Below are 27,066 nucleotides of genomic sequence, written 5' to 3' on the forward strand. Positions count from 1 at the left end.
GTTTCTTGCTTATAAATCCAGAGATAAGAAATAATGAAAAATGTCAACTCAAAAGTTGTTCATTATGTTTAGTCAGTTGAGTCTAATAAGTTATAATAAACAGGACACGCTGGAGGGACCATGTCTCTCAGCTGGCCTAGGAATGCCTTGGGATTCCCCCGGAGGAGCTGGAAGAAGTGGCTGCGGAGAGGGAAGTCTGGGCCTCCCTTCTGAAGCTGCTGTCCACGCAACCCAACCCCAGATGAGCAGAAGAAAATGAATGGATGGATAAATAGTCTCATGAAAGGGACAAAAGTTTTCATTTCTAATTGGACTGTAATATGTCACTTATAAAAATGTGAAAAGATATGAGGTGTTAAACCACAGAAGAGGATAAGGGGCCTGTAACATTTTTCTCACACCAATTGATGTACAAGATTGTTGTTTTGTTTTTGTTTTTTTAGATTAAAGTCTGAATTCTGAGATTAAAGACATAATGATGACCTTCTTTTCTTTCCCAAATCCTCTTTTGTAGGCAAACATTTATTTAGGTAAGCTTTTAATAATCTGGCACATTATTTCAAACATTTCCTACCTGGTAGAAATCTATTTCCAGGTATTTGCCTGAAATGGATACTATTATCTATCTATTAGTATATTGTATATACAATTTTTTGTATATACAATACAATATATTGTATATTTATTTTGGATAAATATACAATATTTATCCAAGATATTGTATATTTTGGATAACCTTTTTGGCATGTTTGTTCATGACATACCATAATTGGTATGCTAATGCTATTCAGAAAGGAAAAACTTAAACTAAAGGGTTTGAGTGACTGGCAGAATGTTCTAGTCGCGGTTTGAGCGTCTTTTTAAACCAGAGCAGATTAAAGGTTGGTAAAAAAAAATAAATAAATAAAATTGGACGGACTAGCCCTTTAGATATTTACTGAATAGGAAGCTGCACTTAGCAGCCATTAGCTTCATATACAAACAAAGTCGGAGTTAAAGGCTATCTGTGTGAAAGTATCATGATCAAATTAATTACATGTCGCTTTGGACGAGTGTAGAAAAACAAAGTGTGCGGGACAGAGAGAACGTTTCAGGCTGCAGGGAGACACGGTTGTTCGTTTCAGGCTATATACACTGGAGTTAGTATTTTCTGCCAGCCGCAAGTGACCAATGTCCGGTATTATTTGTTTCTCACAGGAGCATTATTTCAACTGACTTGCGGCTGGCAAAAAAAAGACTACAGTAAATAGCCTAAAACGAACAAGCATGTCTCCCTGCAGCCTGCATAATGTGTGTGATACGTCACCTGTGTAAGCCGGACAGAGAGAACTTCCGGGTCAGATCGCTTGTCAATAATGAAATAATGACAAGTGAAATTAACAGGTCATTTTCTTTTTTATTTTTGCAATTGCCGTTTTTCTAATTTTACTTTAAAAAAAAAAAAAAAAAAACATGCTTGTTTTCTTTTTCCAATTTTATTTTGAAACGAAAAAACCAAAGAAAGAACCATACACCATATTTTGCTTCCCATCCTGTATGCAATGGACAGGTCACTGTTACTGACTTAAACTTAGCAAATCCTAATTTGTAAATAACTAATTTACCAATCAATTTATCACTGAATGAAATGATAAAAGGGTTTATAAATTTGTCAACTGTAATATGAAATATTTTAGTTTTAAAATATTCTTTGCATAATATGCAAAGAAAAAGCCGACAGCTATTCCAAACAGCTGCTGTCCTTCACATATTACGAATAACAGTGGGCCTAAAATTCAATTTAAAAAACTGCCTATTTGAACAATGTTTGTAAACCAAACACAGGTTGTAATTTCTCTTTCATAATCATATACATATTTTGTTTATTGACAGTAGCTAAGACATTAAGCAATAAACCACCAATTCTTTTGTCTCACCTCTGCTTCTATTTGTTCATTTTCCTCCTTAGAGCACAATATTTTTATTTTATGTTAAGCTTAAAGTAAATATGCACTCCAAGGAATATTTAGTGAACAATTATTTGTGTGTGGTATTCTGTTAGTTCAGAATAACACAAAAGTCAATTGGTTATTGACAAACATTTCTAAGTTGCTCATACAGAAGCTTTTGGAAAATGTTTGTCTAGTGCAGTGTTTCTCAACCCTGGTCCTCACCGCCCCCCTATCCTGCATGTTTTAGGTTTTTCCCTTCTGCTACACACCTGAATTGTATCTCTGGGTGATTAACAGGTTTCTGCAGTACTTGATGGTCATGCAATCATTTGAATCAGCTGTTCTGGAAAAAGAGGCACATCTAAAACATGCAGAGCAGGGGGTCGCTGAGGACCAGGGTTGAGAAACACTGGTCAAGTGGGTCATTCCTTTTACTCTTCCTGTTTTGATAAGTCAGATTTCAGATAGTTATGTATTCCAATTTTTTTATGCAGCCAGTTGAATCATCTTTACTAGAAAAAGAGTTCATATTCATGGATTCCAATTTGTGAGCTCTTTCAGGTAAGAACGTGCCTCCACTTTCACTCTGTTGTTCGTCCCTAGACACCGACAGAGGTCACCTAGAGATTTAAACTAAATATTTCTCTGGAAAGCCATTTAGTTTGAAGCTACAAACAGAATATTTAACTCTGACCTAAATATGTAGTTAGTAAACTTAATGTTTAGCTCCGAACTAAATGTTTAGCTTGCTAACTAAATATTTCATTTGGAGCAAAATGTTTAGTGTAAAGCTAACTGGCTTGCAAACTCAATATTTAGCTTCAAATGAAAAATTACATTAATGCAATTGTTTTCTTTCTTTGTGAATTATCTCACAACTGTAATTAATAATTTTCTCATATTTACAACGCATTTTAACTAAACTTTGATAATATTGATAAATGTGATCAATTTGCTCAAGATAAGCATGAAACTACATTTTCATATTGTTGTATACCTATTTAAGAAATGGATAAATAGGAGATCCTTTTTTTTTTAATATCAAGCATGATTCTGTTGCTGCCCCAGCAGAAGAAAAACTCAGTAAGCAGCAGGGAGCAACACAATGAATAACACAATCTTAACAACTTCTTGAAGAAAATGCTCATTTGCAATGCAGATTGAAACATACTCGCATGCAACTTTAGAGCTGAATTGTGTTGTCACATTACAACTGTTGTGTTGTTATGCAAGACTATGAACAATGACTGTGAACATGTTTCCAAAATTTCAAGCTGAAGCGGAACAAGTAAGTGTTTTGAATCACCTCCTCATTCGAATATTTCCAAGTCATTCTAGTCACTGCCGGCTGTAAGCTCTGCAGAGGACATATCAAACCTTCAGCTGTAGATCCTTTGACTTTACATTTTACACTTTACTGACCCTGTGGAGCCCTCAAGGTCATTGTGTGAAACAGAGATGTAAAAGAAACGAGGGAAAGGAGGAGTGATTGATGCTTATGAAGAAACAGGAGCTGTGAGTTCACACGCCACCTGGTCTGCATAATGGACTGTTGGAGACAATGATACCTTACGAGCAGCCACGGTAACGGGGTTGAAAGTTGAAAAACTCACTTGATGCAATTGGGCTTGAGAGATGGAAGATTTTATCTTATGTCTAGACTGATAACGTCTTCACATGAGGACAGCATATCGCAATGGACAGATTTTTGAAAAAAGTAAAACTATGCCGTGTTACGCAGGTGTAAAGTTGTACTATTAGAAAATATGAGATTTTTTCAGTGGCTGTTTTTTTACCAGCTCAAATGAAATGCCATCCATCCATCCATTTTCTTCCGCTTATCCGGGGTCGGGTCGCAGCGGCAGCAGCTTCAGAAGGGAAGCCCAGACTTCCCTCTCCCCCTCCACTTCTTCCAGCTCCTCTGGGGGAATCCCAAGGCGTTCCCAGGCCAGCCGAGAGACATAGTCCCTCCAGCGTGTCCTGGGCGTCCAGTGTTTTTCTTGGTGTGATGTTAAAATTTGCATAAAGCTCTGAAATATCTCAGTGTCCAATAAGCAAATACAAACAAAAACAGTATTTTTTCATGGAATTGATCCCCACAGTGGACTTTTGTCATGTCTTTATATTTCCTCAATCTCAATTCAGTTCCTTGTTTCCTAATGCCTGTGATATGCCTTTGACAAAATACCACTAAGGGCTACATTTTCCATCCAGAACTTCCATGTCTCTTTACAGCAGCTTTAAGCACAGACTGTGCTCTAAATGATTCACATGCAGGATGACGGGGGATCCCATGCCTCATTGCATCGAGATGTAAGAAGACCTAAAAGAATTCCTAAAGAATGCAACATGCAACAGGTCCAGTTGGGAGACAAATAATACAAGAAACAAGAATACCACTCAGTAAACGGTAGAAACTCTGTCTTGGAAGAAGCAGCACCTGTCTTTGTGTACACAAGGCAATCAGGAAAGTAAACACCTATAACCTCCAAATTAGTTACAACTGACACAGGTAACAACAAATTTAAAACATTAAAGTTTTAAATTTGCAGGGGGGGGGGTGAATGGTCAAAAATTGACTTCCACAATGTCCTACTCCAAATTTATGTTTAATCCAGAAAAATATCAAGCCTGTGACATTGAGGATTTAAGAGAAACTAAATTGCCAGAGTTGCTGTGTTGCACAAACTGAGAGACTTCACCATGGGAGATTCCTGTCAAGCACTTAAAGATGCATGAGAGTGCTTCATCATTAACGAGACGTCAAGACGGAAAGTTCCACAACGATTTCGAGATAATGGACAAGGAGTGACGGACATTACAGATAAGTTAGAAGGGCACAAATAAAAGCTGAGGTCAGAAGGAAAGCGAAGAGTAGGGTTACAAAAATTATTACTGTTGTGATTAGGAGAACTACTACAATATTTATCAAAGCATTGATAAATTACCAAGTTTTTATTTTTGTTTTGTTCTCATTTAGATACAAAGTATTTCCCTTCATTCATATTTAAAATCAGCTGATGGTGCAAGTTTCAGCCAAATTCCAGAAATGTGTAGTTGTTTCATGGACAGGAGCATGGCCTCTTAAATAAATACACTTGAATAAATAGTTATTAGTCTTTATTAGTCACAATATGTAAGTAATATTCACCCTAGTCTCAGAAATTTTCATTTTTTCTTTATAATACGAGGTCTTCCAATTAATTAATCTTACCATGGTGAAGTTACAAACGACTGGGTGGTCGTTGTTTGTGCCTGTGCTGCTCCCAAGATGTGGAATAAACTTCCACATAAATTATGCTAAACTGATGATCTGGTGCTTTTTATGTCACGACTTAAGACTTTTTTATTCAAATTGGCTTCTAATACTTGGCGCCACTGTGATGCCCTGGCGCACATTTTAGGTGATTTTTGTTTCTCTGTTTCCACGTTTTTAAATTGATTTTACTGTCACCATGAGCTGCTGATCTTTGAGCGTTGCGTCTTCTGTCTCATTTTTCTTGCGTTTCAGATTACTCGTGTTGCTTTTACCTCAGTGCTTCGGTTTGCTGGTCTTCTTACACCTGTTCCCCGTCCTCTCATTTACACACCTGTGTTGCATCCAGTAATCAAAGTCCCCATTGAGAGGGCTTCTCGTTTAGTCACCCGATGTCAGATCCTCCTGTTGTCCTCACAGTGGTTGTTTGTTGTCATCATTGCATCATCGCTTTCACTCTCCTCCTACTATCTACATGTACAGAGAGGTCAGCTAATAAATGGCTAAATAAACTTTAGAGAAAATAAAATACAATTAAAGGAACAATACGTAACAATATTTGTGACATTTTATTTTATTAAAAATAGAGAAAGGTGCAAAAATGCTCATTTTGTTCCCAGTTACTGACTTCTCTGGCTTCATAGTGACTTTGTTTTATTTTTATTTAAGTGCTTTGGTAACCTTTTGGATGCTTAAATATATTTTTAACTGTTTGTCATTAATCTTAATTCTAAACATGGAGACTTTTTGTGTAATCACTGAGTTAGGGGAGCAAAATCCCTGAGTTTGCTCAGGGGTAAAATAAGTATGAAATAAAACAAGGTCATCAGTAGTCGTGTTTGTATTGTGTGTGTAGATGGTCACTTCAGTGACAACAGAAATAAATAAACTTACAAAGTGATGCTTTGGCCTTTACATATTTATCACTGACTGCCAAATAATGCTTAAAAAACACTTTGTTGTTGCATTTATTTAATTTCATTCATAAAAAGGGGAAAACATCATAGCTTGGTGAGACTGAAATAGCAAATTTGTGCTATATTACAGGGAGCTACTGGGCACATTTCAACAAATATTTGTAAAACATTACTGAATATGGACAAGTGGCATTTAGGTAAAGTACTGACCTTACCATAATGAACACAAAGACCATTGTACAAGCAACTCTGCACTTTGACAAAGCAGCTGCTGTCAACAACCTCCTCTTCCACGGTCATCTGAGGCTTCATCTCGATTGTGGTTGAAATGCACAAAACGGAAAAAGGAGATTCTAGAAATTGAGCATTTATTCTGGGCAAAAGTGGTAAAAAAAAAAAAAAAAAAAACTCTGGGAACAAAAGTTATCTCATCTTCTGGTTATAACAGTAAAACATAAGAGCTGCTATTTAATCACAAGCTTTAAAATGTCTCTCTGAGACCAATTTAGAACAATACAGTGTTTCACTTCTGCTCGCTTTGGTTATTCAAGTTTGAAGCGTGAACACTTAACAGGTTTTATTGGATTTAATGGAGCCAACAAGCTTGACTCTCGGACCACATACCAAAGCATTATCTGCCATTATGTAAAAAATTGTTTTACCCAATTATGTCTGACTATTACGCTGTTGATTTCAGGTTAAAGTTAAATAACTTATAGGCAGTCCTCTCTATTCATTTTTAAACAAACTTGTACAAAGTGTGTGCCACTGGATGATGCCGTCGTCAGAAAATTGGTTCTTGGGATTTTGCTAACAAATTTGCCTTGATTTCAACGTGCCAGTGTTAAACTTGGATTCAACTGGACGTTTCAAACAGAAAATATTCCCGTACATACATCAGAACTGGATTTGTAATGAATAAAGCAGTATAACATTAAACTTCTCGACTAGTCATGAAATGTACGTATTAGTTTATTGGCAATCATACTGTTTAAGTGGCTTTGACTAGTGGTATTTTCTTATCTATTCAAGCAGCAGGAAAAAAAAAAAAACTAAGACTCCAAACACATTTATTGCAAAACTTACCAGCACTAATCAAAAATTAGAAAAAAGAATGTGTTCAAAATTTTGATAGTCACAGGATAAAACAAGCAATAAAATAATGAACAACACACTGAATTCAAAGGATGTGTTTTACAAGGAACACCCGTTCCTGGTATCTGTCATCAGAGACCTGAGGCACTTTTTCTCTATAGCTTCTCTCTAAATGTGAAAAACACCCAATGAAACAGACAAAACAGAAACAAACCATAAAAGCAGACTGTATTTCCCTGCGACTCCATAAGAGCAGGAGTATGTGAGGCCACACAGACAGTAACCTGACATTCAGAAACGTCAACATGTTATACTTCGCAATAAATGTGGTTTTAGTGGATCAGGTTGCTTAATATGTTCAATTACTGTAACGGTTATAAATGTGTTCAGTTACTTTCTGCTTCTGACACATGACTACAGCCCCAAAATTCTTATAATCTTACCAATATTTACCCTTTTTCCAATGTTCCTGCAGCTGATTTCGTTTGAAATCAAAAAAGTACATCAGAAAGTAAGAAATCCTGCTCCTCTCACACGGCTTTGTGCTGTGTGTAAACCTTTAGCCATAGCAGCAGCAAGGTCATCTGCGTTAACCTAAAACACAAAGACAGTTCATCTCAGTCAAATCAAGTCAGAATTGAGTTGCTAAGATTAAATGGACAGCTTGTATTTGTGGTAAAATCAATATCTCCATATCAAAGCATGTAACAACATTTCCAGGTCGATGTGAAGAACAGAACATCTTACCGGTCTTTTATTAGTTTCTTGAGGCTACAGATGACAATGTTCAGGAAGAAAAGCCCACAATGTCCTATGAAATACCAATTCCAAACAACAAACTCAGGGATGTCTTTAAGCAGCATCTTCAGTCTAAGTGAAAAATAAATAAATAAAAAAAAATACATAGTTATGGTTAAATTGTGTTAACATATATATCTGACTTACTCAAAAATACAGTGCTGTGAAAACAAATGCTTCCCCTTTAGAGTCACATTCGTTTTACCAGACAAAGACAGCATGATTAAGCTTGTAATTTACAAATATAAAGGCTTAAAGACAAAAAGTTCCACTTTTGTCTCCTGAGTCCATAAAATATTTACCCAAAGGTCCATGCATGATGTGATCCTAGTTCAGATCTTTTAGCCTGATGGGTTCCTTTAATGTATTTTTATTATTATTATTATTTATCAGCTCTGGCATTAGTTAGCCCTGGTGGTGGCTTATGAAACTGAACGCTCCCCAAAAAATATGGTAGATCACCATGTATCACGATTCCTTGTTTAACAAAGGGTAATTTCTATTTTCACATCAGACCAATTTTGATTTAAAAAAAAAAAGCAAACATTTTGTGTTGCCTTCAGTGTATTAATTACCCTTGTCTACTTTGGAGCACAGCATAGAATGACACCACGAGAGGCAGAAGCAGGTGAGAGAAGATCCTCACTGGTAACCCAAACATACTCAGGTAAGTTGTCACATTCCCCATCAGAACTGAAAGATAAAAGAACACAGTTAACGGAGTAAATCAGCATAATGATCTCAGTTTTAAAGATTAAAGATGTAACGAATCCCACTCCAAATTCAGCTTAATAATTTTTTTTTTAAATCCATCGTTACGTCACCTGCATTTAATTCAGTTTTCCAGTTTCAGATTTCTTTGAACTGAAAGCCATGTCTCTCAGTGAAGCTGCCTTCATGGTTAGTAATGTCAGATGTCAACAGAATGACTCATTGCTTTGACTTTGAGACAGCATGTTTTCTTAGAGATGCTCTGGTTGTGATTTTAGATTACCACCCATGGCTTACAGATAACTCTTGTTTGGCTAAACAATTCAGGAAATTTTAACATTAATCAATTAGCTGCTAAAGATGATTGCTTGCGCTTAGTGACGACTTTACCATTCTTCATTAAGTAAAAATGGTAAAGAGGATCTTCACTGGGCTCTTGCACAGTGGAGCTGAACATTTGCATGGATCTGTGCTCCTTGAAAGATGTTTTCAGGTCGGTTTGTTCCCCTCCTTTCATCTTCTGCTCCTCTACTTTGGACGTATTTGGACTGGTGGCGTTACCATTTGAGGACCCGTGGGATACACTACGCCCTACCTTAGCGAGAGCAACATCTAAAATAGAAAATAAATGCTTCAATGATTTTTCTCTCCTAGAGAAATTAAATGCTTCGTAAGCTTAAAGCGTTTCATTTTGAACTTGACTCACCATTGCTCTGAAGGAAGTCGATGGCATCTTTGTAGCCAAAACTGAAAGCTTGTTCTGCAGCCTACAAGGGTAAACAAACAGTGTAACTATGGGGGCAATATGAGATCCATGCGTCAGTAGTTGCATATGTTTTCAAAGACCAAAACCAAGTTAGCTCTCTCTTTTAAAAACAATGAACGTTTGTATAACATAGTTATTACGCTTAGATACATAAGAGGCTTTGAACTGTTTTGAATCAAGGGAATTTAACTCGACACAAATAGATGCCGACATTGTGGAAAGTTCACCTGCTAACCTGAAGGGAAAATGTGTGTGTACCTTAGTCTTGTTAAATGAGAAGAGCAGGGTGTCAAAACTAATTTTGTAATGATGGTCATTAATGTAGATACTACCTAGTAATGTAATACTTTTGGCCATTTTGTGTTTTGTATTAAATTAATAGTGTAATACCTTGTCAATAATGTAGTTAAGCCAAGTTACTAAGTTGAAAGCCATAGGTACTATTTCGACATAATAACTGATGAGAGAAAAATAAATCCTAATTAGGTTTTCATAAGTCTTAAGAAATGTAATGAAATGTATAAGCATTTTAATTATGTGTGAATAGTGGATTTTGTGTAAATAAAACATTTTTTGCAGTTGTGTTAGGATGTGATTATTGTCCAGCATTATATTATTGTTTGCTACAGGGGGGTAATTGAAAAAAAGTTGTTGGCAATTCATTAGAATAAAATAGAGACAAGTAAGATTTCTGACTACTAAACTCTCTGAATGTCATTCAGTAAAACTACTGTACAACACCTTAGCAATGCAAAAAATAAAAACTTTTATCTAAAAAAAAAAAGAAAAAGTCCAATACAGCATCTTACCTCTAAAGTCACAGGGTAAAGACCATTGATGATTCGGAAGGTGTTAGCCATGTTGACCTTAAGAAGAGCTCCAGAAGCTACCAGGTCCATCACACACGGAGGATCAGCTGGACATATATCAGCTTCCCCAGAGAACGGGCATACAGTTAGAGTGTGGCTGGACGCCCCGGAGAGCAAGGGCTGGAATCCACTCAAGCCACCATCAATGTAGTGCTGTTGAAACATAAAAACCTTGTGACTTAGGGAACTCCTCGAATTAGTTCACGAGTTCTTCTGAAATACTCACCACTCCGTTGAAGGCCGGAGGCAGAAAGCCACAATATCCAGGGACAAAACAGCTACACAGGAGAGCCTAGAGACAGCACACAACAAGTAACTATTAGCCAACAAACACAGCACATATAGACTTGTTGGGAATTTAATACATTCATCAAGGATATAAATGTCATCAATTTTGTGCTTTAAAGGGACAAAGTCATGCATTTTGTTTTATTGCGCAATCAAGTCACTATGATACTTTCAGTGGTTATACATAACTTAAAAGAAATTTGAGTCTCTTAAGACATCATCACAAAAACACTTTTCCATTATGCCGTTTACAGCCACTCTTAGGAGATTCGTACTCAACCATGCATGAAAGAATCAAAGCAATATTCCAGGTACTATTTTGATGAGAGAATAACAATATAACTTGATATCAAGCTCAAAAAATGTTTATTTTGTGAAACTGTCCACAGTGGAGAAAGTTTTACATCATCATTTGTGAGATGGTGCCAACCTACAATGAAGGGCGGTTCAAAGATCGACACCTTCAGGCAGCAGACATTCAGACATGAACAAGCCTAAGTATTTTGTTGCCAGAGGAAACAAAAAAAAGGATAAAGGATGAACTTCTGGCTTTGAAAAGAATAATGACAAGTTTTTCTAAAAATAAATAAATAAATAAAAATAATAATTTCACCATTTTTTTTAAACGACTAGTAAATAGAAATAATTTTGGCAATTCTGAATAATTTGCTGAAAGAAACATTTGATTTCATAAAAATCACTTTTAGAGTGTGACTGAATATCAGACGGTTAAAACATAAGGGTATGTTGGTAGTTAGCTTATGTGTCTCATGACAGTACAGTGTATAAAGAGACACAGACATGTTGTAAAGAGAGATTGCAATAGATGCACTGTACTGCAATCTATTTAATGGTTTCCACAATAAACCATTAAATAGAATGCAATGCAGTATGCCACTATTATTACTAAGGTTAATAATATATTATGGAGAAAAAATATATATTTTGCAGGAGAACAAACTTACATTCACTACATCTTCTTTGGACTGAAATTCTGACACGATGAGGAGCTTCCCATCTGACAGTCGTGTCACAGCAACACCAAGGCGACCACTTGCAAAATGGTGTGCATCCGAAGGAAGGTGCTTGCGCAAAACACTTTCCAACCACTTGAAAACGTTGACTGAAGGGTTCAGTGGTCCAAGTGGGGCAGCCATCACCTGTTTGGCAAAAAGGATGATCTCATCCCGAATGGTAGCTGTGACGTGAAAGAACACTGGGGTTAAAGTCGCAGCCGCAAATGGCAAAGCAAATTTAGAACAATCAACAAATTCACTTACCTGGGTTGATTTTACAGACAACCGCAGCTGCTACCACGGATCCGGCAGATGCACCGAGGATGTGGGGGGCCGATTGCAGGATCCAGGGTGTGTGCTTCAGGAAGCACAGAACAACCCCGAGCTGGTAGGTAGCCAGGAATCCAGACCCAGAGAAGGAAATATCATAAGGAACCTCACGAAAGTGAGAGCTGGAGATACTGTGGGGCATCTTGCAAAGTGTCAACAACCTAATTATTATTTATCAGCATTAATCTAATCGGCATTAGAGAGTCGACAGCAAATGAAAAATATCAAGTTGGAACAGGCATTTATGAAGCGTTCAGTCAAAAGTGTTTGAGGGCGAGTCAGGCAGAGTTTTTAGATGCGTCCCGATTGGACACATCGTTTTGGTCATGGCCATGTGATCTGGCCGTTTCAAGGCCTTCTTGTTTAAGTCAGAAGGCACTTTCAGTTCTTAAGTTTATAATGCTGTTATGACTGACTTTAAAAGATATCTACAATAGTTTATTTCTGGAAAACACACCCCAAAATACATGTAATGTCTTTGGTATTCATTTCATTTAGATTTTCCTTGATTTCCTAATTGTTTTCACACCAAATTCAAACAGTTTTTTTTCTTTGCTTTGAGAGGATTTAAAGACCATTAGCGCAACTTGCAATTTTCACAAAACACACACAAACCAAAAAAATAAAAAATAAATAAAAGAGAGAGAGAAAGAAAACAGCCAGGTAATAGCTGAACCAAAGCACTTCCACAGCATCCCCTGCAGGTACAACTTTGGCACACTGCTAAACAACAGAGTGTAAAAGGAGATCTCTTTCCCATCTGCAAAGACAGATTTTGTTATTTTTATTTTAGCAAACGATGCTGTATGATATGATGCCCTCTAAAAGTATTCATACCCCAAGAAATGTTTTCAATTTGTAAAGGGTAAAAGCAAAGGGTGTGAATAAAAGTCTAAAGTGTGGCATGAACGCCTTTAATTCTGTTATCTGTATAAAATCATGTGCAACCTGCTACACTCAGAAGTCACCTCGTAATGAAACACTTTGTGTTTAATTTAATTTTGAAACCCACGTCTACGAAAGCATCGAGCGTTTGTTTGAGAACATTTGACAGGTCAAAGGTTCTCAAACAAATCATAGGCTTAAGTTTGGCAGAACTGCAATGTCCATTCATAGCAGAAAGAACGGATAATCTTCATTCTCTGATTGGAGCTGGGAGAATTTCACTCGGGGGAATCAAATAGGAGTCCCATAGTGGATCTGGGGAAGCTACAGAGGTTTAGAGCTCAAATAGTTTAGGATGCCAACCTTTGTTGTTTCCAGAAAGCCATGGGAAGACATATTTAAAGCTTCCCATAATATGCAAGTGAAACATCAGGCTTCTGTCAGATGACCAACTAAACTTTACTTTTTGGGATACATTCAAAACTTTATATATGGTGGAAAGCTAATAGTTTGTAAAACATGGCGGCAGCAGTTGTGAATATTTTTTCAAGGCACTATGTTTTGGTAACTTTCTGTGTTTATGAACAGCAATAGACATTTTTACTGTCATATAAAACATTTATTTCCATAAAGCAAAGCAAACATCTAAAAACTCTCACAAAAAGAAATTCTTCATTATATGTGTGTATATATATAAAAATATTAAAACAAAAGAACCAGCAGAAATTTTGTTTGATCACAGTTAGCCCCTGCTTCAGCTATCATTTATATACCAGACTGGAATGGTTTGTGAAGATAAACCCAGAAATCATTTTGTGATTGTGTTTAACAAACCCATATGTGCTACAATGATTTTTATGGATGAATCAAGATATTTCTTTTTACCTGAATGTTAGTGTTCATTCACATGTAAAATGATGAACAGCACATAAAGCAACCTCAGAAAACATCTAGAATATTCAAGTCAATCTGTACAAGCATGGATCATTTTCAAAACTGAAACTGTCAAAAGAATATATATATATATAAATATATATATTTATTTGTTCTGCCTGAATATTTAAAGCTGTATGTTATTCTTCTCTATCCCACTGGAGCACCAGTCGGGGGAGGCTGTGGAGAAGCTCGGTCGGGCGAAACCTCAAAGTGATCGTCACTGAGATCCTGCAAAGGACTGCTGTCTGCAAAGTCCACATCCTGAGGTGGTGTATGGTCAGGGGACCCGGATGTGTCAATTTGGTGCTTCCTGATGTCTTGGGGGAGTTTCAGAAACCTGAGGGGAATCAATGGGAAAACAGTAATCATGGTATTGCTAGGTTTTTGAGAGGAGAAAATAGCATAATGGTGAAAAAAGCTAAATCACCAGAGACCTGAACAGGAGTTTTTGTCCTCGCTCCTTTTGGATGATGTTCAGCTTGTAGTAGTGCCGCAGAGCCCGAGACATTTTCTCATAGGTCATGTTGTCTCGGTTCTGTCAATGGAGTAAAGACGCCACTAAAAAAGTCTGCACTGCTTGAAATGACGGTTCTGTGTGCCTTGCCTTTCCTTAATCTGTTCAATTTCCTCATGAGGTGAAGAACTGGTGACTCACCTTGTGGTTTCCCCAGAGGCGCGCCAGTCCGTTGGGGTCAACCACCCTGAATACGTGTGTGTCGGGATCTTCCCACCGAATGTAGTCTTGGTAGCGATCGTCACACAGCAGCTGATACACGTAGTCCCACAGCAGTCTGCACTCTGGCCAAACACAAATTATGTCTGTTTAAGCTTCTTTCGCCCATTGTAGATATCCCAAGGACACAAAAGACATAGATTTAGGCCATAGGCTTAACTGGACCCCTGAATGTGTGATGCAAGTTCAATGGGGAAACCTGCATGGATCAGACTTGATTATTCGCCATGTCCTCCTTTGTATGATTGATGGATTGAGATCCAAGAGGTTTGGAGGCCACAGAAACAACTTAAGATCATCGTTCAGCTCTTCAAACCTGACAGTACCTGGTATGCGTCCATTGGCTTTGTGCAGTGGGCTCCTCGGCCTCTCTCGGCTGGATAGGTTGAGAGGCTCCTGTATCACGGTTTCTTTTAGAGGAAGTGATTGAATTTGGTTTGGAGGTAAAGCAGGCACAGCTGCTGAACCAACTATGAGTGAGGCAAAGTAAAGAGATAAAACAAACAAAAGATCTTGGTCAATACAGCAGGACAGAGAATTCAAGTATTTCTGGAATAGTTGTTGTTTTTAAATACTCACTGTTATGAGTGAGCGGCGCAGAGTAAGGGTAAAAAAGAGGCGGGCGCTCTCTGAGAGGAGAAATGGGCTCAGGCTGATTGCTCGCAGTAGCTACAGCAGCTGCAGGCGCTGCAAGGAAAACTGTCAGAGTGAAATATGAGGAAATGTGAAAAGCTAAACAGAAAGTAAAACCAGTGTCTTGCAACAGCTTCAAAATCTTACATGAACAGGAGTTATCAAACATCAATTTCAAGTTTAACGTAAAAAAGATATTTTCTCATCGGTTTACACGGGGCTCTCTGTAAGGCATCGAATAAAGCCAAAACAAAAAGGAAGACGATAGAGTTGTGAGGTTATACCAACTATCCATGCAGCTACCTCCCATTAGCACACATCCGTCTTCCTAGAATGGAAATCACCCTTTTGTGGTTGGGTCAAAGAACAGGAATGCATGTGGCTCAACTGCACTCATGTTCAGCTTTATGAATTAGGCAGCTCATAAGTTACTGGTATTTGAGTTAACACTTTTCTTTTTGAACAAAATGGTCGAAAGAGCTGTGATAAATAAATCAATTCACTGGTACACTACAATTAAAAACGGTAACGTATAACATTATTTGGAGGCATTTTGCAACACCTGCGTCAATAACTTGCTGAAGGAAAAAGCATTAAATGAAAGTCAAAAATGAGTTCTTGATACTTGTGATAGTAAGTTGCAGAGATAAGGCAATTTGATTTGACTCTTCACAAATGCAGCAAGAAAGAGCATGAAGGTAGCCTCAGTGTGTTGAGACATGTTGATCAGAAAGTCTCCTAGCCAACACACTCTAGAATAAACAAGTCTGATTTGATATGCACCAAAGCAAAAACAAATATTGAATTTGAGCACACTGAATTTATAGTACTTGCTTCGCCGTACTGTTTTTCTTTCTACAAGAATATATACTTGGTTGCACAACTTTCTGCAAATGCTTCGTTGCATTCTTTTTTCTTTTTTTTTTTAAACATGTTGCATAATTTTCTACTAAGTTTCTTTTCCGGATTTTGAACTGACTTTAGTATAGTGTGATCATACTGCTGGATCTCCTTAATTCTAAAATTACTGTTTGGAAAATGCCACCCTAATGCTCCTTAAGACGCTTTTTTTTTATATGCTGTAATTTGGATTTAGTTTTTCTTGTCTGTGCTTGCCAAAATGCAACTGAAGAAATTCCAAGTTGAACACATTACTCCTGATAAGGAGAACAAATTTAGCTTTGCAGTGCTTTTGGAAAACTTTGCATAAGCATCAAGCCTTTTCAAATTTCACCATGCTATGAACCAAAACACTTTTGTTTGTTTTTTTGGCTAGCAAACTTATGCAAAATAGTGGATATGTTTGGAGGAAAAGAAAGGTGGAATATGGTACTTTTTTTTTTGTTTGTTTGTTTTTTTTACAAATAAGTATCTAAAAGCTGTGATATGCATTTATATTCACCAGCCTTTTTAGTGAATGCTTCGAAGAACCACCTTTCCCTTCTAGGTTATGCATCTCCCAGCTTAGCACATCCAGCTAAAATTCTTGTCCATTCTTCTTTGCAAAATAGTTCAAACTAATACTAGATGAAGAGCATCTGTAAACAACAGTGGCCTTGCCAGCTGAACACATGTCTGAGCTTTTACTTGGTCATTCAAACCCATTAGACTACTTGCTCTATGTTTGGAGTTGTTGTTCTATCTTCTTTGGGGGGTTTTTGTAATCTTTAATATGATTTGTCCCCACATGGTTCTGTGTTTATCTTCGTACATGTTTGCATCAGCTCAGCTCAACTTCTGTGTTCCTGCCAAAAAGAAGCGCCCGGCATTGTTGTGCAACCTCCATGTTTCAAAGTAAAGATGGTGTGTTAGCATTAGTTTTCTTAATGAATACACACATAGTGTTTTGGATATGTAACTATTTGAGTTTGAAAATTCTGCACTACGTTGTGTTGGTCCATCACATAAAGCCCAGATGAAATACACTGAAGTTTGTGGTTGCAAGGTAAAAAAGTTGTGAAAAAGTCTAAAGAGGGGTACAAAATTTTACAAGACACTACGCAGGTTTTGATTTGCAAATGTTACTAAATGTTACTTACTCAGTGCAATTCACTTAGTAAAAAAAAATGTAAAAAAAGATCAAAAGACATTTCTAGTGTGGCTAAAACAAAAAAGAGACTAGAAGTCCATGTTCTGACCTGGGCTCCCACTGACTATGGCAGACTGTGGCTCTTGGACAGAGTGAGAAGGTATCCGGCTGCTGACCGGAGCCTGAATGTGTCCACCCGCCGCCGGAGCAGAAACATTAGGGGACTGGCAGACAACACTCCTCCTTTGTTGCTTTACACATTGAAGGATCTCATAAAGAACGTCACCTTGAGGAAAACCACCAACGATTATTTAAAAATATATATGTTTTTTACATATAATGAAAACAAGAGATTAAATTGTACCTGAGCTCGGACAGCGGCGTCTAAAGTCTTCTTTTGTCAGCAGGCAAAGGGCCCTGCCATTCATCTCAAAATGTCCCTTTTCTGGTCGGCGTAACGAGTACTCCTTCTGAGCCCAGTGGAGCCAGTGGGCAACATCCTCCTTATCCCACAGTGATGGATTTATCCCTAATAAGAAAACACTGACTTGAACAGGTGGAGCAAAACTATTTGTGGGCAGAAATTAAAGTCTGTTTTCATTTCATTTAAGATGGTCAAAAATAGATCTCACTCAGTCTTCCAGGTAGATGCCACAGATCCTCCTGAGTGTGAGGACTGAGCAAAGGAGGTTGACTTGAGGGAGGGTGATGTACAGCTGGAGGAAAGCTGACCTCCCTCCCATGCATTATGGCTGAAGGACTGGTTTCTTGCTAAGAATATTGGAAACAAGTGCAGTGGGTAGTGCACAAAAAAACAAAGCATTTTTTAAAATAAACCATAAACTGGCTTCTGTTAAAGACTGACTATGTGTGTTTAATAAAACATTAAAACTGATTTAAGTTTAGGAGAATAACCTAGATTGTCGGAAGTTTAGCCCCAGAGACTTTTACTTACCTTGATCAAAGGTGACGAGGAAACGCTCGCCATGTAAACGTCCCTTATCTTTTAGATTGCACCAGAAAAACGGGACTATTTTTCTCATAAGCTGACTCGTCGAGTAACTAAAAAAAAAATTACATCACGCCTTTCCAAACTCCTTTTTCTTTTTTTTTTTATAAAGAAAACACGATGTTGTCGATGAACAAATAAAACAAACTGCACTATTTTCACATTCGACCCTTCCGGGAAATGAAAACGAAAGAAACCTAATCCCCGTAGGGGGTGTGTGCAAAACAAGCTCATTGGTGGAAGGCGAAGCGCACCTTTCCAAAAAAAAAAAACCTGACTGCAGCTCCAGAGGGCAGTTATGGAAGAAGTAACCTGTTAGATATTACATGTAAAGGTTTTTTTTTTGTTTTTTTTTAACCCCCCGTACTTTTGCGTATTAAATAATATTAAGTGGAAGGGACTGAAAGAAAACATTTAATTGTATGTAACCTTTTAACCATTTCATTTTGTAAACTGTCTCTGTGCCCCGAGGACATTTCTCCGTCAAAAGATTTAATTTCAAGGAACTTCCTGGTAAAATGAAGGGTAAAGACAAAAACAGAAGGACGAGGGCGGCTATAAACCAGTGGGGGTGTGAAAAGGAAGAGAAAGGAGACGCGCTTGCGTCGACCAAACACGAATAGGAGCTCGTCCCTTTGCTCCTCCTCTTCTAACACAGGAAGAGCTCAAACACTTGAGCTGGAGAGAGTTTCTCTGGAAGAGAAAGTAAGTATGTGATATACGCGAGAGGGACGGGTTGGAGTAAACATAGCCTTAAAACGACAGCCGCCATGTTGGTGTTACTTGCAATAGGTTGAGGAAAAGTAAAGAAAAAAAAAAAAAAGCTGGAAGGGGCTCCCTACGGGACACCGCTCAAAAAACAATCCCTTTAAAGACGGAGAGCAAAAAAACTCAGAAAATCAAGTATTTTTAGGAGGAACTAGCTGCAACATCATCCATCCAAGCTAAGTTATTCTGTTTTTCTTTTAAAAAAAGCAAAAGTAATAAAATAAGAGACATTTAACCTGGACGACGAAGAAAAAAACCTGGGCTAAGTCAGTGGTCCAAAGTTCTCTTTTCAGAGAAGAGTAAACAAAGGTGGTAGACAACCCAAAAATCGAGTTCAACAGATTTATTTCAACATGGCATGGTGACAATGACTTTTTTTCTACTTTGTGTTACCATCAGTTTGCATTAAAAAGGCTCCACAGATATTCTAAGTGTAATCTCTGGGGTCTAATGTCCCCAGGCATGTGGGCTGCAAAATTGGGGAGCCAGTTGGGCAGGCCAACCCGATCTGTGGTCGGGTGGTTGGTCAGCAAGATGTTCAAAACTCGCAACAAGGTTCTTGAGGAGCGTGCCATTCAGCTGTGTGGGATCCAACCTGGGGACACGGTGCTGGAGCTTGGTCATGGCCCGGGTCTGGGTCTGGAGTTAGCAGCCAAACTCCTCACTGCACCTACAGGTCACATGATCGGAGTGGATTACTCTGACTACATGCATCAGGTGAGGTGTTTTCATATTATTACATAGATGTGTGGGGTTTTTTCCCCCCAAATGTTAATGAAGAAAGTGCCTGAAAAACAACAATCCCTGCATTTAATACTAATTAATGGCAAAGTAGATGTTAGACATGTGGAAAGAGTGGTGATATTTTCCTTTTGAATCTTCAAATAGTTTTATTTTCTGCCATGACAGATGGCCAAAGAACGAGTGCAGGAATTTTTGGAAAGTGGCAAAGTGAGCCTCCATCACTGTGATGTCTCAGCCATGCCTCTGAAGGACAGCAGTGTGGATAAAGTTTTTCACTGCAACTGCTACTACTTTTGGCCCGACCTCAAGAAAGCAGCCTTAGAAATCCACCGTGTAATGAAACCAGGTAAGACGCACTATGTTCTTGAGGTACATAAAAAAGGTTAAATTTAAACTTTTTTTTTTTTTTTTTTTGCCTTTTCACCCTAGGAGGACTTATTGTCACAACACTGAGGCATTCCCATGTAGCTGTTTTAGCAGCTAAGCGAGTGATGCCAGGGGAGAACTGGCGCCCTGAGGCCTACATGGCAGCTCTGAGAGACTCTGGCTTCACTGACGTCAGGATGGAAGACACGCAACACAGAAACATAACCTTTCAGGCTATTTATGCCACGGCATTAAAGTGAGACAGTGTTTAACTCACTCTGCCTCCGTGACTGCTGCACTCAGGATTAAGATACAAGGTTTTCATTGTGTGCCATTTAAATGGATAGACTATGACCGGGCACTGAGACGCAAATTTCTGATCAAGCTGCAATCTTCACCCTCTTACATGATGTAAACACGAGAAGATTAAGCAGTTTTGGCATCGGAAATATCCTCCTCCAGATTTGTTTTCTTTAATTACTGTGTTTCTTGCCAATAGAGACTGTTTCAAGGGTAGTTTATAATTATTGCAGATATTTGCGAAACGAATGAATCAATCAATAAGTCATATTTGTAACTCTAAAGAATAAAAGATAAACCTTTCCTGAAATAATTTTGTGAGAAAACAATTGTGGTATGTACTGCTTGGAAAGAAACAACAACACATCAGTGACCAAATAAATTATTACATCAATACTTTTACAAATTGAATGTTTGAACTTAGACATATTGACAAGGAAAAAGCAATAGAAAATGTGAGGGTGGGGGGGGGGAAGACTCATTCTCGAAGTGCTACACTTTCAGCTTGAGTGTGGGAACAAAGCACAGGTCAATGGAAATGTCACCAGAACGAAACATAGCAGCTAACTGCAAAGATTATATTTGTTTAGCTCAATGGAATGATCAGAAAAGTAAATAATAAAAAAAATAACTAAACACACAGTAGAGAGAGACTAATTAAAAAAATAATTTATAGTGTGATTGCATTAACACAAAAATCTTAAAACAAAATGTAAACAATAAATTATTTAGGAAATACCTAATTTTCCCTTTTTTATGTCTGACTGAAAAGTAATGGCGTTATTGGCCAAATACATACGTGTTATGATGCAATGTGCATTTATCAAACTAAGATAAGCATTAAATGCATTTTCAAACTGTTTGAAAATGCTCTTTCAACATAGCAAGGCAATATTTTTATTGACTGTTTGTGAGAAATCTAGGAGAACGAACATCCACTTGTTGATACTCAATGAATAAGTTCCAAATACGATGTACTAAAATATCTGTTGTATTCCCCATTACTTAGAGACTGATATGAATAAAGTGCACATATTTTGTCGCGGCTCCGTAACAGTTGATGGCGCTATTCACCTTTTCAACCACAACAAGAGCAGCACGAGAAGAAGTGTGACGCTGAAGAGGGAAATCCGAAAACAGTCCTCTCTTTAGCTCCTTTTCCTCTCTGTGTTTACGAGTTTTTAATTCTTCAGTGAGTACAACGTGTGTGACAGGTAAGAAAACGTAAAGAAATGAGCTTCTAATACTATGTGTGGATGATCTGGAGAAATTACCTTGATTACCTTGATACATGGGCACCGTAACTTGAGCAGTTAGCTTATTTATGGACGGTTAACAACCGAGAGAAATACAGACGAGATGACCAACTATCTTATAAATATAAACGTGCTACCAAAGACGGTGAAAATGACGTTAAATTCGGCGCTTAAATAACGCCGAGCTGGATTAATTTTAAAATGGCCGCATACTATGTAAAACAGAGTTTGTGAAATTATAGTCAAATCCTCGTTCTATTTACGACAACTGTGAGCAATATTAATATTACTTGAGATTCGGCTTAAAATAATTAACAGTTGAATTAGGTCAAACATTGACAGAATTGTTATGAATTTAAGACACATTCTACAGATAACCTCGGACCAGTACAAAGTTTGTGATTTAACCTTTGAGGTTTTTTTTTTTAAAAACAAAGCAAACCAAAATTGCTTTAAGTCAACAAAAGTGACAGGCACTAGTAAAAGTATATTAGTGAAAAATTTCAAAAGCTCAACAAAAGTGATCTAATTTAAAAGCCTTGTGAATTAGGTCACCACAGCCAAATCTTAAACTAAAAAACACCCATTTTTAAAACCGTAAACTGTTTTAAGATATCCTGAACTAGTCTCATAGTTGGTTGCTAATCAGAATGCGAGGATCTAATTTCACAATTTTTATACTGCTTTGATGTGGAGTCGGGTCCAGTTTTCATGTCGTGTGCCTCACCCTCATGTTTACATGACGTCACTTATAATTGTGTGAGAAAATTACTTTCAGTTTACTTTTTTTTTTTTCCCACTCTAAAGAATGCAGAGAGCTTCCCGTTTGAAGCGTGAACTTCAGATGTTGAGCACTGAGCCTCCTCCTGGGATAACATGCTGGCAGACCGAGGAGCGGATTGATGACCTCCGAGCACGTACGCTTACTGTCACCGGGCCTGAAGCAGTTAGAAATGTTTCCATAACGGAGCAATAGTCAGGATGACAGTTCAGAAATGATGGGAGCTATAACTTTACATGAGGATAAACCATAAACGTGCCCATTTTCCCGGGTATGACAAAATAAAAACATGTATTGGGTAGACATTTAAATTTCTCCATGTGGTCTAAATTTTAATCCTTGATACTTTTACAACCTTTTGGATATAATTGCATAACTCTATTTTTTTTTTTTATTTAACTAACTGTTATTCAATTCAGCTCTATCTTGGTAATTCATTAGTATCACCTTACCTTGCAGAGATCGTTGGCGGTGTAGGAACTCCTTATGAAGGTGGACTCTTCTCCCTGGAGGTGAAGATCCCAGAAAGGTACTTTTCTGTCCATTTGAACACTCATGAAACCGACGTAACCATTTAAACGCCACAGGTCTGCTATTTATGTGCCTTAGGTATCCATTTGAACCTCCAAACATACGCTTCTTGACCCCAATCTACCACCCAAACATTGACAACTCGGGACGAATCTGCCATGATGCTCTTAAACTCCCGCCAAAGGTTGTGAAAAGTATAGTGCAATTTGTATGCTGTCAACTATTTAAGCTTCTTTTCTCAAATCAGATGCAATAATCAGCTGTTTTTTTGTTTTATTTTTATTCAGGGTGCCTGGAAACCATCTCTAAATATCTCCACAGTCCTCACCTCAATCCAACTGCTCATGGCTGAGCCCAATCCAGATGACCCACTTATGGCTGACATAGTGAGTCGCATTTTTGTTTTCCTTGAGCCATATATATTACCATGTGTTTGAGGTGCTTCATTAAGGGTTTGGAGGAACTTAAAATATATTTTTGGATATTGCCACTGCTCTAAATCGAAAGTCTTTTGATTCTTATTTATGTACTTTAAATCCAGTCATCAGAGTTCAAGTACAACAAATACCTCTTCACAGAGAAGGCCAAGAAGTGGACACAGGAACATGCAATTCAGACAAACAAAGTAAGACATATTATCTCATTTTCTTCTACCTCTGTCATTTTGATCTGTGCATGAATAGGATGTTTTTAGTTCCACAATACTTTATTTTCGGTCCTGCTAGTACCGATTGTGTAGTAGTTCATTTGAACCACAAGGCTGTGCTGTGGATTCTAGATTGAACATAAGCTACAGGATAATGTATCTTCTGCAATTTTAAGTCAAATTTCATTCAAAGGTTTTGGGGCACCCCTTATTTTGTTGTTCTGCTTCAAGCACGACAAAATACAACAGATTTATGTATAGGATTTTTTTATTTATTGACATTTTGTGAGTCTTTTTGTAGGTTTTTCAAAAATGTTTCGTCTGGGTATCTGCAGCTTTACTTGCTTTCTGTCTGTTCCATGTACTCTTGTTTGAAAAAAGTTAAGACTATTTTTGGTGAGGAGCTGGTTGTGTCACAAAGCAAGTTGTCACACTTATTCCCACAGCAATATCACCTCAATATTGCACATAGTGAATGGATTTACTGAAATTATAATTTTTGAACCCATATTTGAGATCTTTAGGATATAGTTAGCTTGCAGCACCTTTTCCATTGCTCCTTTCTTCTCAGAATTCCCACACGATTTTACCAATAGCTTTGTGGGCTCAACTAATGTAACAATGCATCTGAATAACCTGGAAAAAAAATGTACTAGACTAACATTGGCAACAGATTGCAGTTTATATATATATTTTTACTATGTTGGATCTTCAAGCACCAGTTTCAAATCTTGAGTTTGTTGTAATTTGTACTAATTTTGTTCTGAATTTATAGTCTACATTAGGTAACAGAATATCATACATTTGTAGAGTTTTTCGAAAATAATAGTTTTTGTGTGTCCTTGATCAGAGAGTTGTGGAAGACGACAAAGAAAATGCTCCGGATCAGAAATTATCATCTCGGAAGCGGGATGCACTCTGTTCCCAGCAGGAGGCAGAAGAACCGCTGAAGAGACCTTGCATGTAGTTTTCTTCATTCAGTTGTTTTAGCTGTCTGATCTTGGTTAGCATAGCATCCTTTCTTTTTGCTTTCTTGTTCTGACGTGTTGCTTATAGGTTGAATAGATGCATTTCATGAACTGAATCTTTATAAGTTAACTGTGTGTTTGTGTATAATAAAAGTTTGAGGATCTACACCTTATGGATGTTGTGTATTGTTTAGGTGGGTTTTTTTTGTATCATAAGCAGAGAGGTTCAAGTTTATACAACATGTTGATCATAATTTTATTCTAACATACGTTTAAAAGACATATAAAGTATGTACAACCTAAGTGGTACAAGTTTTTATTTTGTACAAACTAAAATTTTTATTTCTCAATGTATAAAATTATATATTTGCTGTTTATAAAAAGGAGACAAACATCAATAAGGCTGTAGTGAGTCAATACCATAGTTCAGAGGTAGTTACATTGTATGTATATAAAGATCGCTTTCCTACTCTAAGGTTGGCAGAAATACAGCTACGTCCCATTCAAACCATAAGACTGCTTAACTCTTGTTTGACAAAGTTGCATGTTTTTGAGCATAATTATGTAAACCATATAAAAATACATGTGCAACCCTGATCATTTTCCACTTATTTCATACAAATTGCTCTATTACACAGCTGTAAAGTTTTATATGTGGCTATAAAAACTGCTCTGGAACAAACATATTAGCTTAAACTTGGGAAATTTGCTATATGATTGACAATACCCCCCCTTTTTTTGGAACAAAACAACTTAATGCTATGACAGAATTGTATTTAAAAACAAAACTTAAATGCTATTAAACAATATGCAACTTCTGAGCTGCATTTCTCATCACATTTCAGTATAAACATTTATTCCCTCAGAGTAGACCTTTAATTTGTCTGTAGCTTTGATTCTCAATGTGATTAACAGCTTTTTTTGCATTGCATTGTTTATTCAGCTCCTTGTTTGACTCGGTCCGCTGGATAGTCTCTGAAATTGTCCCTTAGTTCAACAGTACTGGCAAAAGAAGAAACTTTTCATCCTGCTCTCTGGTCAGAAAGACTGCTCGCTTGTCAATCTCTCTTTATTAGTCAACATCTTTTGTTGACTCATTCTCAAGAGTTTATAGATAGGTAGCCCAGAAATGCTGCGGTCCTTGAATCTCCAGATTTTCCCCCCTATATTTTTAAACATCTGTTTCAGGGGCTCATTGATATAAGGTGAGTCATTGTAGCACAGCACAGAAGAAAAAATAGTAAGAATCGCATCTTGATCCAAACTCCCCATGCTTCCTCATTCTGTCACCCTCTCCCTTCCTTTGGCTGTCGCGATTGGTACTTGGCAAGGGATGAGGTGAACGGAGGATGTAGAGGAACACTGAGAAAACCTGGTCGTTTCTCGTCCGGGCTGGGGAGTAGACCCTTCCCTGTACATGGCATCGGCATCAGTCAGTGACACCTGTGTTGAAGAATCCGAGCAGGAGCTCTTTTCTGTCTCCACAGAAACTAGTGACTCCAAGGTGCGGTCGCGGCGCAGCTGTGGGCGAGTTTTGGGGCGAGAGCAGGAGAACAACTGAGAGTGATCTCTTGTGAAAAGAAGAAAGAGCAGAGGGTTGAGGCAAGCGGGCAGGGGCTGTAACAGGAGGAGGACTGATTTTAGAACCTCTTCCCCCAAAGAAAGAAGACCCAGAAGAGAACAAAGTGATAGGAAAGCTACCGGTATGTAGAGAAGGCCATTAGTAAAGATAAGCCAGGCGACATGTTTGATCATGGCGCAGTCCCACAACCCCTCACATTCCCCTCGAAGTAGCTCCCAATATAGGCGGATATATGAACCTGTGACAATAAGCAAGCAAATGGTGTTCATCATTATGAGCGCCAAAGGGAAGCCCAGGGAGGATGGCAAGCGAGAAGATGGGGTAGGAAGGGGTGACGGAAGGCAGAAAGGTGAAGAGCCATACTCCCCCACTCCAGCTAGCGGGAGTGAAGCAATTGTGAGGCAGAGGGTGAGACAGAAATATGCACATGTGCGTACACTGCTAAGGGACGGTGATTTCCCATAGGCACGGGCACATGTCACGCTTGCACCACACTGCACTGCTGCCAGAGTCAGCAGCAGCACGCTTGCCTCAGACGCAAACACCCAAACCCATCCTGTCGCTTGGCAACCAGGTCCGCCCTCCCAGCGGGCTCCATGGTCATTGAATTCTCCAAGGGTCAGAGCATCCACAAGGACCAGTGTGCATGTACACACACCCATCAGCAGGTTAGAGGCACCCATACAGGCCACAATAAAGCGGAGTGGCGACAGGCTGCCCGGTGATCCAAAGAGAGACAGGAACAGAATGGCGTTTCCCAGCAAAGACACCAGGGAGATGGACCACAAGCCAACGCGGACTAGCCAGCTGCCCAGGAGGGAGTCACAGGGACGGAACGGACCTGCGACATAACGGACACAAAACTGTTGTCAGTACTTGTCACAGCAAATTGAAAGCTTTGTCATATCAAATCTGAGACGTC

At 38.2% G+C, this 27,066-nt stretch overlaps 5 protein-coding genes across 10 annotated transcripts in view; 2 read left to right on the forward strand and 3 right to left on the reverse strand.

Annotated features, from left to right (window-relative positions):
• Positions 1–6,090: 6,090 nt before the first annotated feature.
• pnpla1 (patatin-like phospholipase domain containing 1) lies at positions 6,091–13,381 on the reverse strand. Its single transcript, XM_014999903.2, has 9 exons — positions 11,912–13,381; positions 11,597–11,829; positions 10,570–10,635; positions 10,284–10,496; positions 9,415–9,475; positions 9,099–9,320; positions 8,573–8,690; positions 7,947–8,069; positions 6,091–7,793 (listed from the first exon to the last, which is right to left on the reverse strand). The coding sequence occupies exons 1-9, from the start codon at positions 12,117–12,119 to the stop codon at positions 7,730–7,732; spliced, it is 1,308 nt and encodes a 435-aa protein (XP_014855389.2). The 5' UTR covers positions 12,120–13,381; the 3' UTR covers positions 6,091–7,729.
• Positions 13,382–13,459: 78 nt separating this feature from the next.
• etv7 (ETS variant transcription factor 7) lies at positions 13,460–18,423 on the reverse strand. 3 transcript variants are annotated; one of them, XM_014999920.2, is made up of 9 exons: positions 18,149–18,423; positions 17,826–17,964; positions 17,558–17,722; positions 17,303–17,479; positions 15,111–15,218; positions 14,858–15,001; positions 14,454–14,596; positions 14,233–14,333; positions 13,460–14,135 (listed from the first exon to the last, which is right to left on the reverse strand). In XM_014999920.2, exons 1-9 carry the CDS (start codon positions 18,179–18,181, stop codon positions 13,946–13,948), a joined length of 1,200 nt encoding a protein of 399 aa, XP_014855406.2. In that variant the 5' UTR covers positions 18,182–18,423; the 3' UTR covers positions 13,460–13,945. The 3 variants fall into 3 exon arrangements, with proteins under 3 accessions (XP_014855406.2, XP_014855400.2, XP_087863457.1); XM_014999914.2 differs by having other exon boundaries at positions 15,111–15,230; positions 18,149–18,422; XM_088007331.1 differs by lacking the exon at positions 17,826–17,964 and having other exon boundaries at positions 15,111–15,230.
• Positions 18,424–18,592: 169 nt separating this feature from the next.
• On the forward strand, positions 18,593–20,693 carry LOC106925527 (uncharacterized). Of its 3 annotated transcripts, none has more exons than XM_088007334.1 (4): positions 18,593–19,331; positions 19,431–19,687; positions 19,880–20,060; positions 20,144–20,693. In XM_088007334.1, the coding sequence occupies exons 2-4, from the start codon at positions 19,433–19,435 to the stop codon at positions 20,338–20,340; spliced, it is 633 nt and encodes a 210-aa protein (XP_087863460.1). In that variant the 5' UTR covers positions 18,593–19,331; positions 19,431–19,432; the 3' UTR covers positions 20,341–20,693. The 3 variants fall into 3 exon arrangements, with proteins under 3 accessions (XP_087863460.1, XP_087863459.1, XP_014855417.2); XM_014999931.2 differs by having other exon boundaries at positions 18,594–18,907; XM_088007333.1 differs by having other exon boundaries at positions 18,593–19,687.
• A 756-nt stretch (positions 20,694–21,449) lies between these two features.
• Positions 21,450–24,730, forward strand: ube2t (ubiquitin-conjugating enzyme E2T (putative)). The gene is made up of 7 exons (XM_014999888.2): positions 21,450–21,594; positions 22,444–22,553; positions 22,877–22,946; positions 23,027–23,132; positions 23,236–23,334; positions 23,490–23,573; positions 24,445–24,730. The coding sequence occupies exons 2-7, from the start codon at positions 22,445–22,447 to the stop codon at positions 24,559–24,561; spliced, it is 585 nt and encodes a 194-aa protein (XP_014855374.1). The 5' UTR covers positions 21,450–21,594; position 22,444; the 3' UTR covers positions 24,562–24,730.
• A 63-nt stretch (positions 24,731–24,793) lies between these two features.
• The window catches only part of lgr6 (leucine-rich repeat containing G protein-coupled receptor 6), a 59,101-nt gene continuing 56,828 nt past the window's right edge, over positions 24,794–27,066 (reverse strand). For both annotated transcript variants that reach the window (XM_088007330.1, XM_014999859.2), the window contains exon 18: positions 24,794–26,985. In XM_088007330.1, the coding sequence (XP_087863456.1) occupies positions 25,841–26,985 (1,145 nt within the window). In that variant the 3' untranslated portion in view covers positions 24,794–25,840. The remainder of the gene's footprint in view (positions 26,986–27,066) is intronic.

The sequence above is a fragment of the Poecilia mexicana genome, unplaced genomic scaffold, assembly GCF_051168715.1.
Source record: "Poecilia mexicana isolate PSO_F unplaced genomic scaffold, ASM5116871v1 scaffold_7, whole genome shotgun sequence".
Lineage (NCBI taxonomy): Eukaryota > Metazoa > Chordata > Actinopteri > Cyprinodontiformes > Poeciliidae > Poecilia > Poecilia mexicana.

What these genes read in the sequence shown, in the direction of transcription:
- pnpla1 (XM_014999903.2), bottom strand. Translation starts at nt 12,119, where the DNA reads ATGCCCCACAGTATCTCCAGCTCTCACTTTCGTGAGGTTCCTTATGAT. An exon ending in TTTACCCTGTGACTTTAGAG is followed by an intron (nt 9,476 to 10,283) that starts GTAAGATGCTGT and finishes TTACCCTTGTAG; the next exon opens with GCTGCAGAACAAGCTTTCAG. An exon ending in CGACTTCCTTCAGAGCAATG is followed by an intron (nt 9,321 to 9,414) that starts GTGAGTCAAGTT and finishes TTTCTATTTTAG; the next exon opens with ATGTTGCTCTCGCTAAGGTA.
- etv7 (XM_014999914.2), bottom strand. Translation starts at nt 18,181, where the DNA reads ATGGCGAGCGTTTCCTCGTCACCTTTGATCAAG. An exon ending in CCTCGTCACCTTTGATCAAG is followed by an intron (nt 17,965 to 18,148) that starts GTAAGTAAAAGT and finishes CAATATTCTTAG; the next exon opens with CAAGAAACCAGTCCTTCAGC. An exon ending in ACGCCGCTGTCCGAGCTCAG is followed by an intron (nt 17,480 to 17,557) that starts GTACAATTTAAT and finishes GTTTTCCTCAAG; the next exon opens with GTGACGTTCTTTATGAGATC.
- LOC106925527 (XM_088007333.1), top strand. Translation starts at nt 19,421, where the DNA reads ATGTCCCCAGGCATGTGGGCTGCAAAATTGGGGAGCCAGTTGGGCAGG. An exon ending in ACTCTGACTACATGCATCAG is followed by an intron (nt 19,688 to 19,879) that starts GTGAGGTGTTTT and finishes CTGCCATGACAG; the next exon opens with ATGGCCAAAGAACGAGTGCA. An exon ending in CCACCGTGTAATGAAACCAG is followed by an intron (nt 20,061 to 20,143) that starts GTAAGACGCACT and finishes TTTTCACCCTAG; the next exon opens with GAGGACTTATTGTCACAACA.
- ube2t (XM_014999888.2), top strand. Translation starts at nt 22,445, where the DNA reads ATGCAGAGAGCTTCCCGTTTGAAGCGTGAACTTCAGATGTTGAGCACT. An exon ending in CTCTTAAACTCCCGCCAAAG is followed by an intron (nt 23,133 to 23,235) that starts GTTGTGAAAAGT and finishes ATTTTTATTCAG; the next exon opens with GGTGCCTGGAAACCATCTCT. An exon ending in ATGCAATTCAGACAAACAAA is followed by an intron (nt 23,574 to 24,444) that starts GTAAGACATATT and finishes GTCCTTGATCAG; the next exon opens with AGAGTTGTGGAAGACGACAA.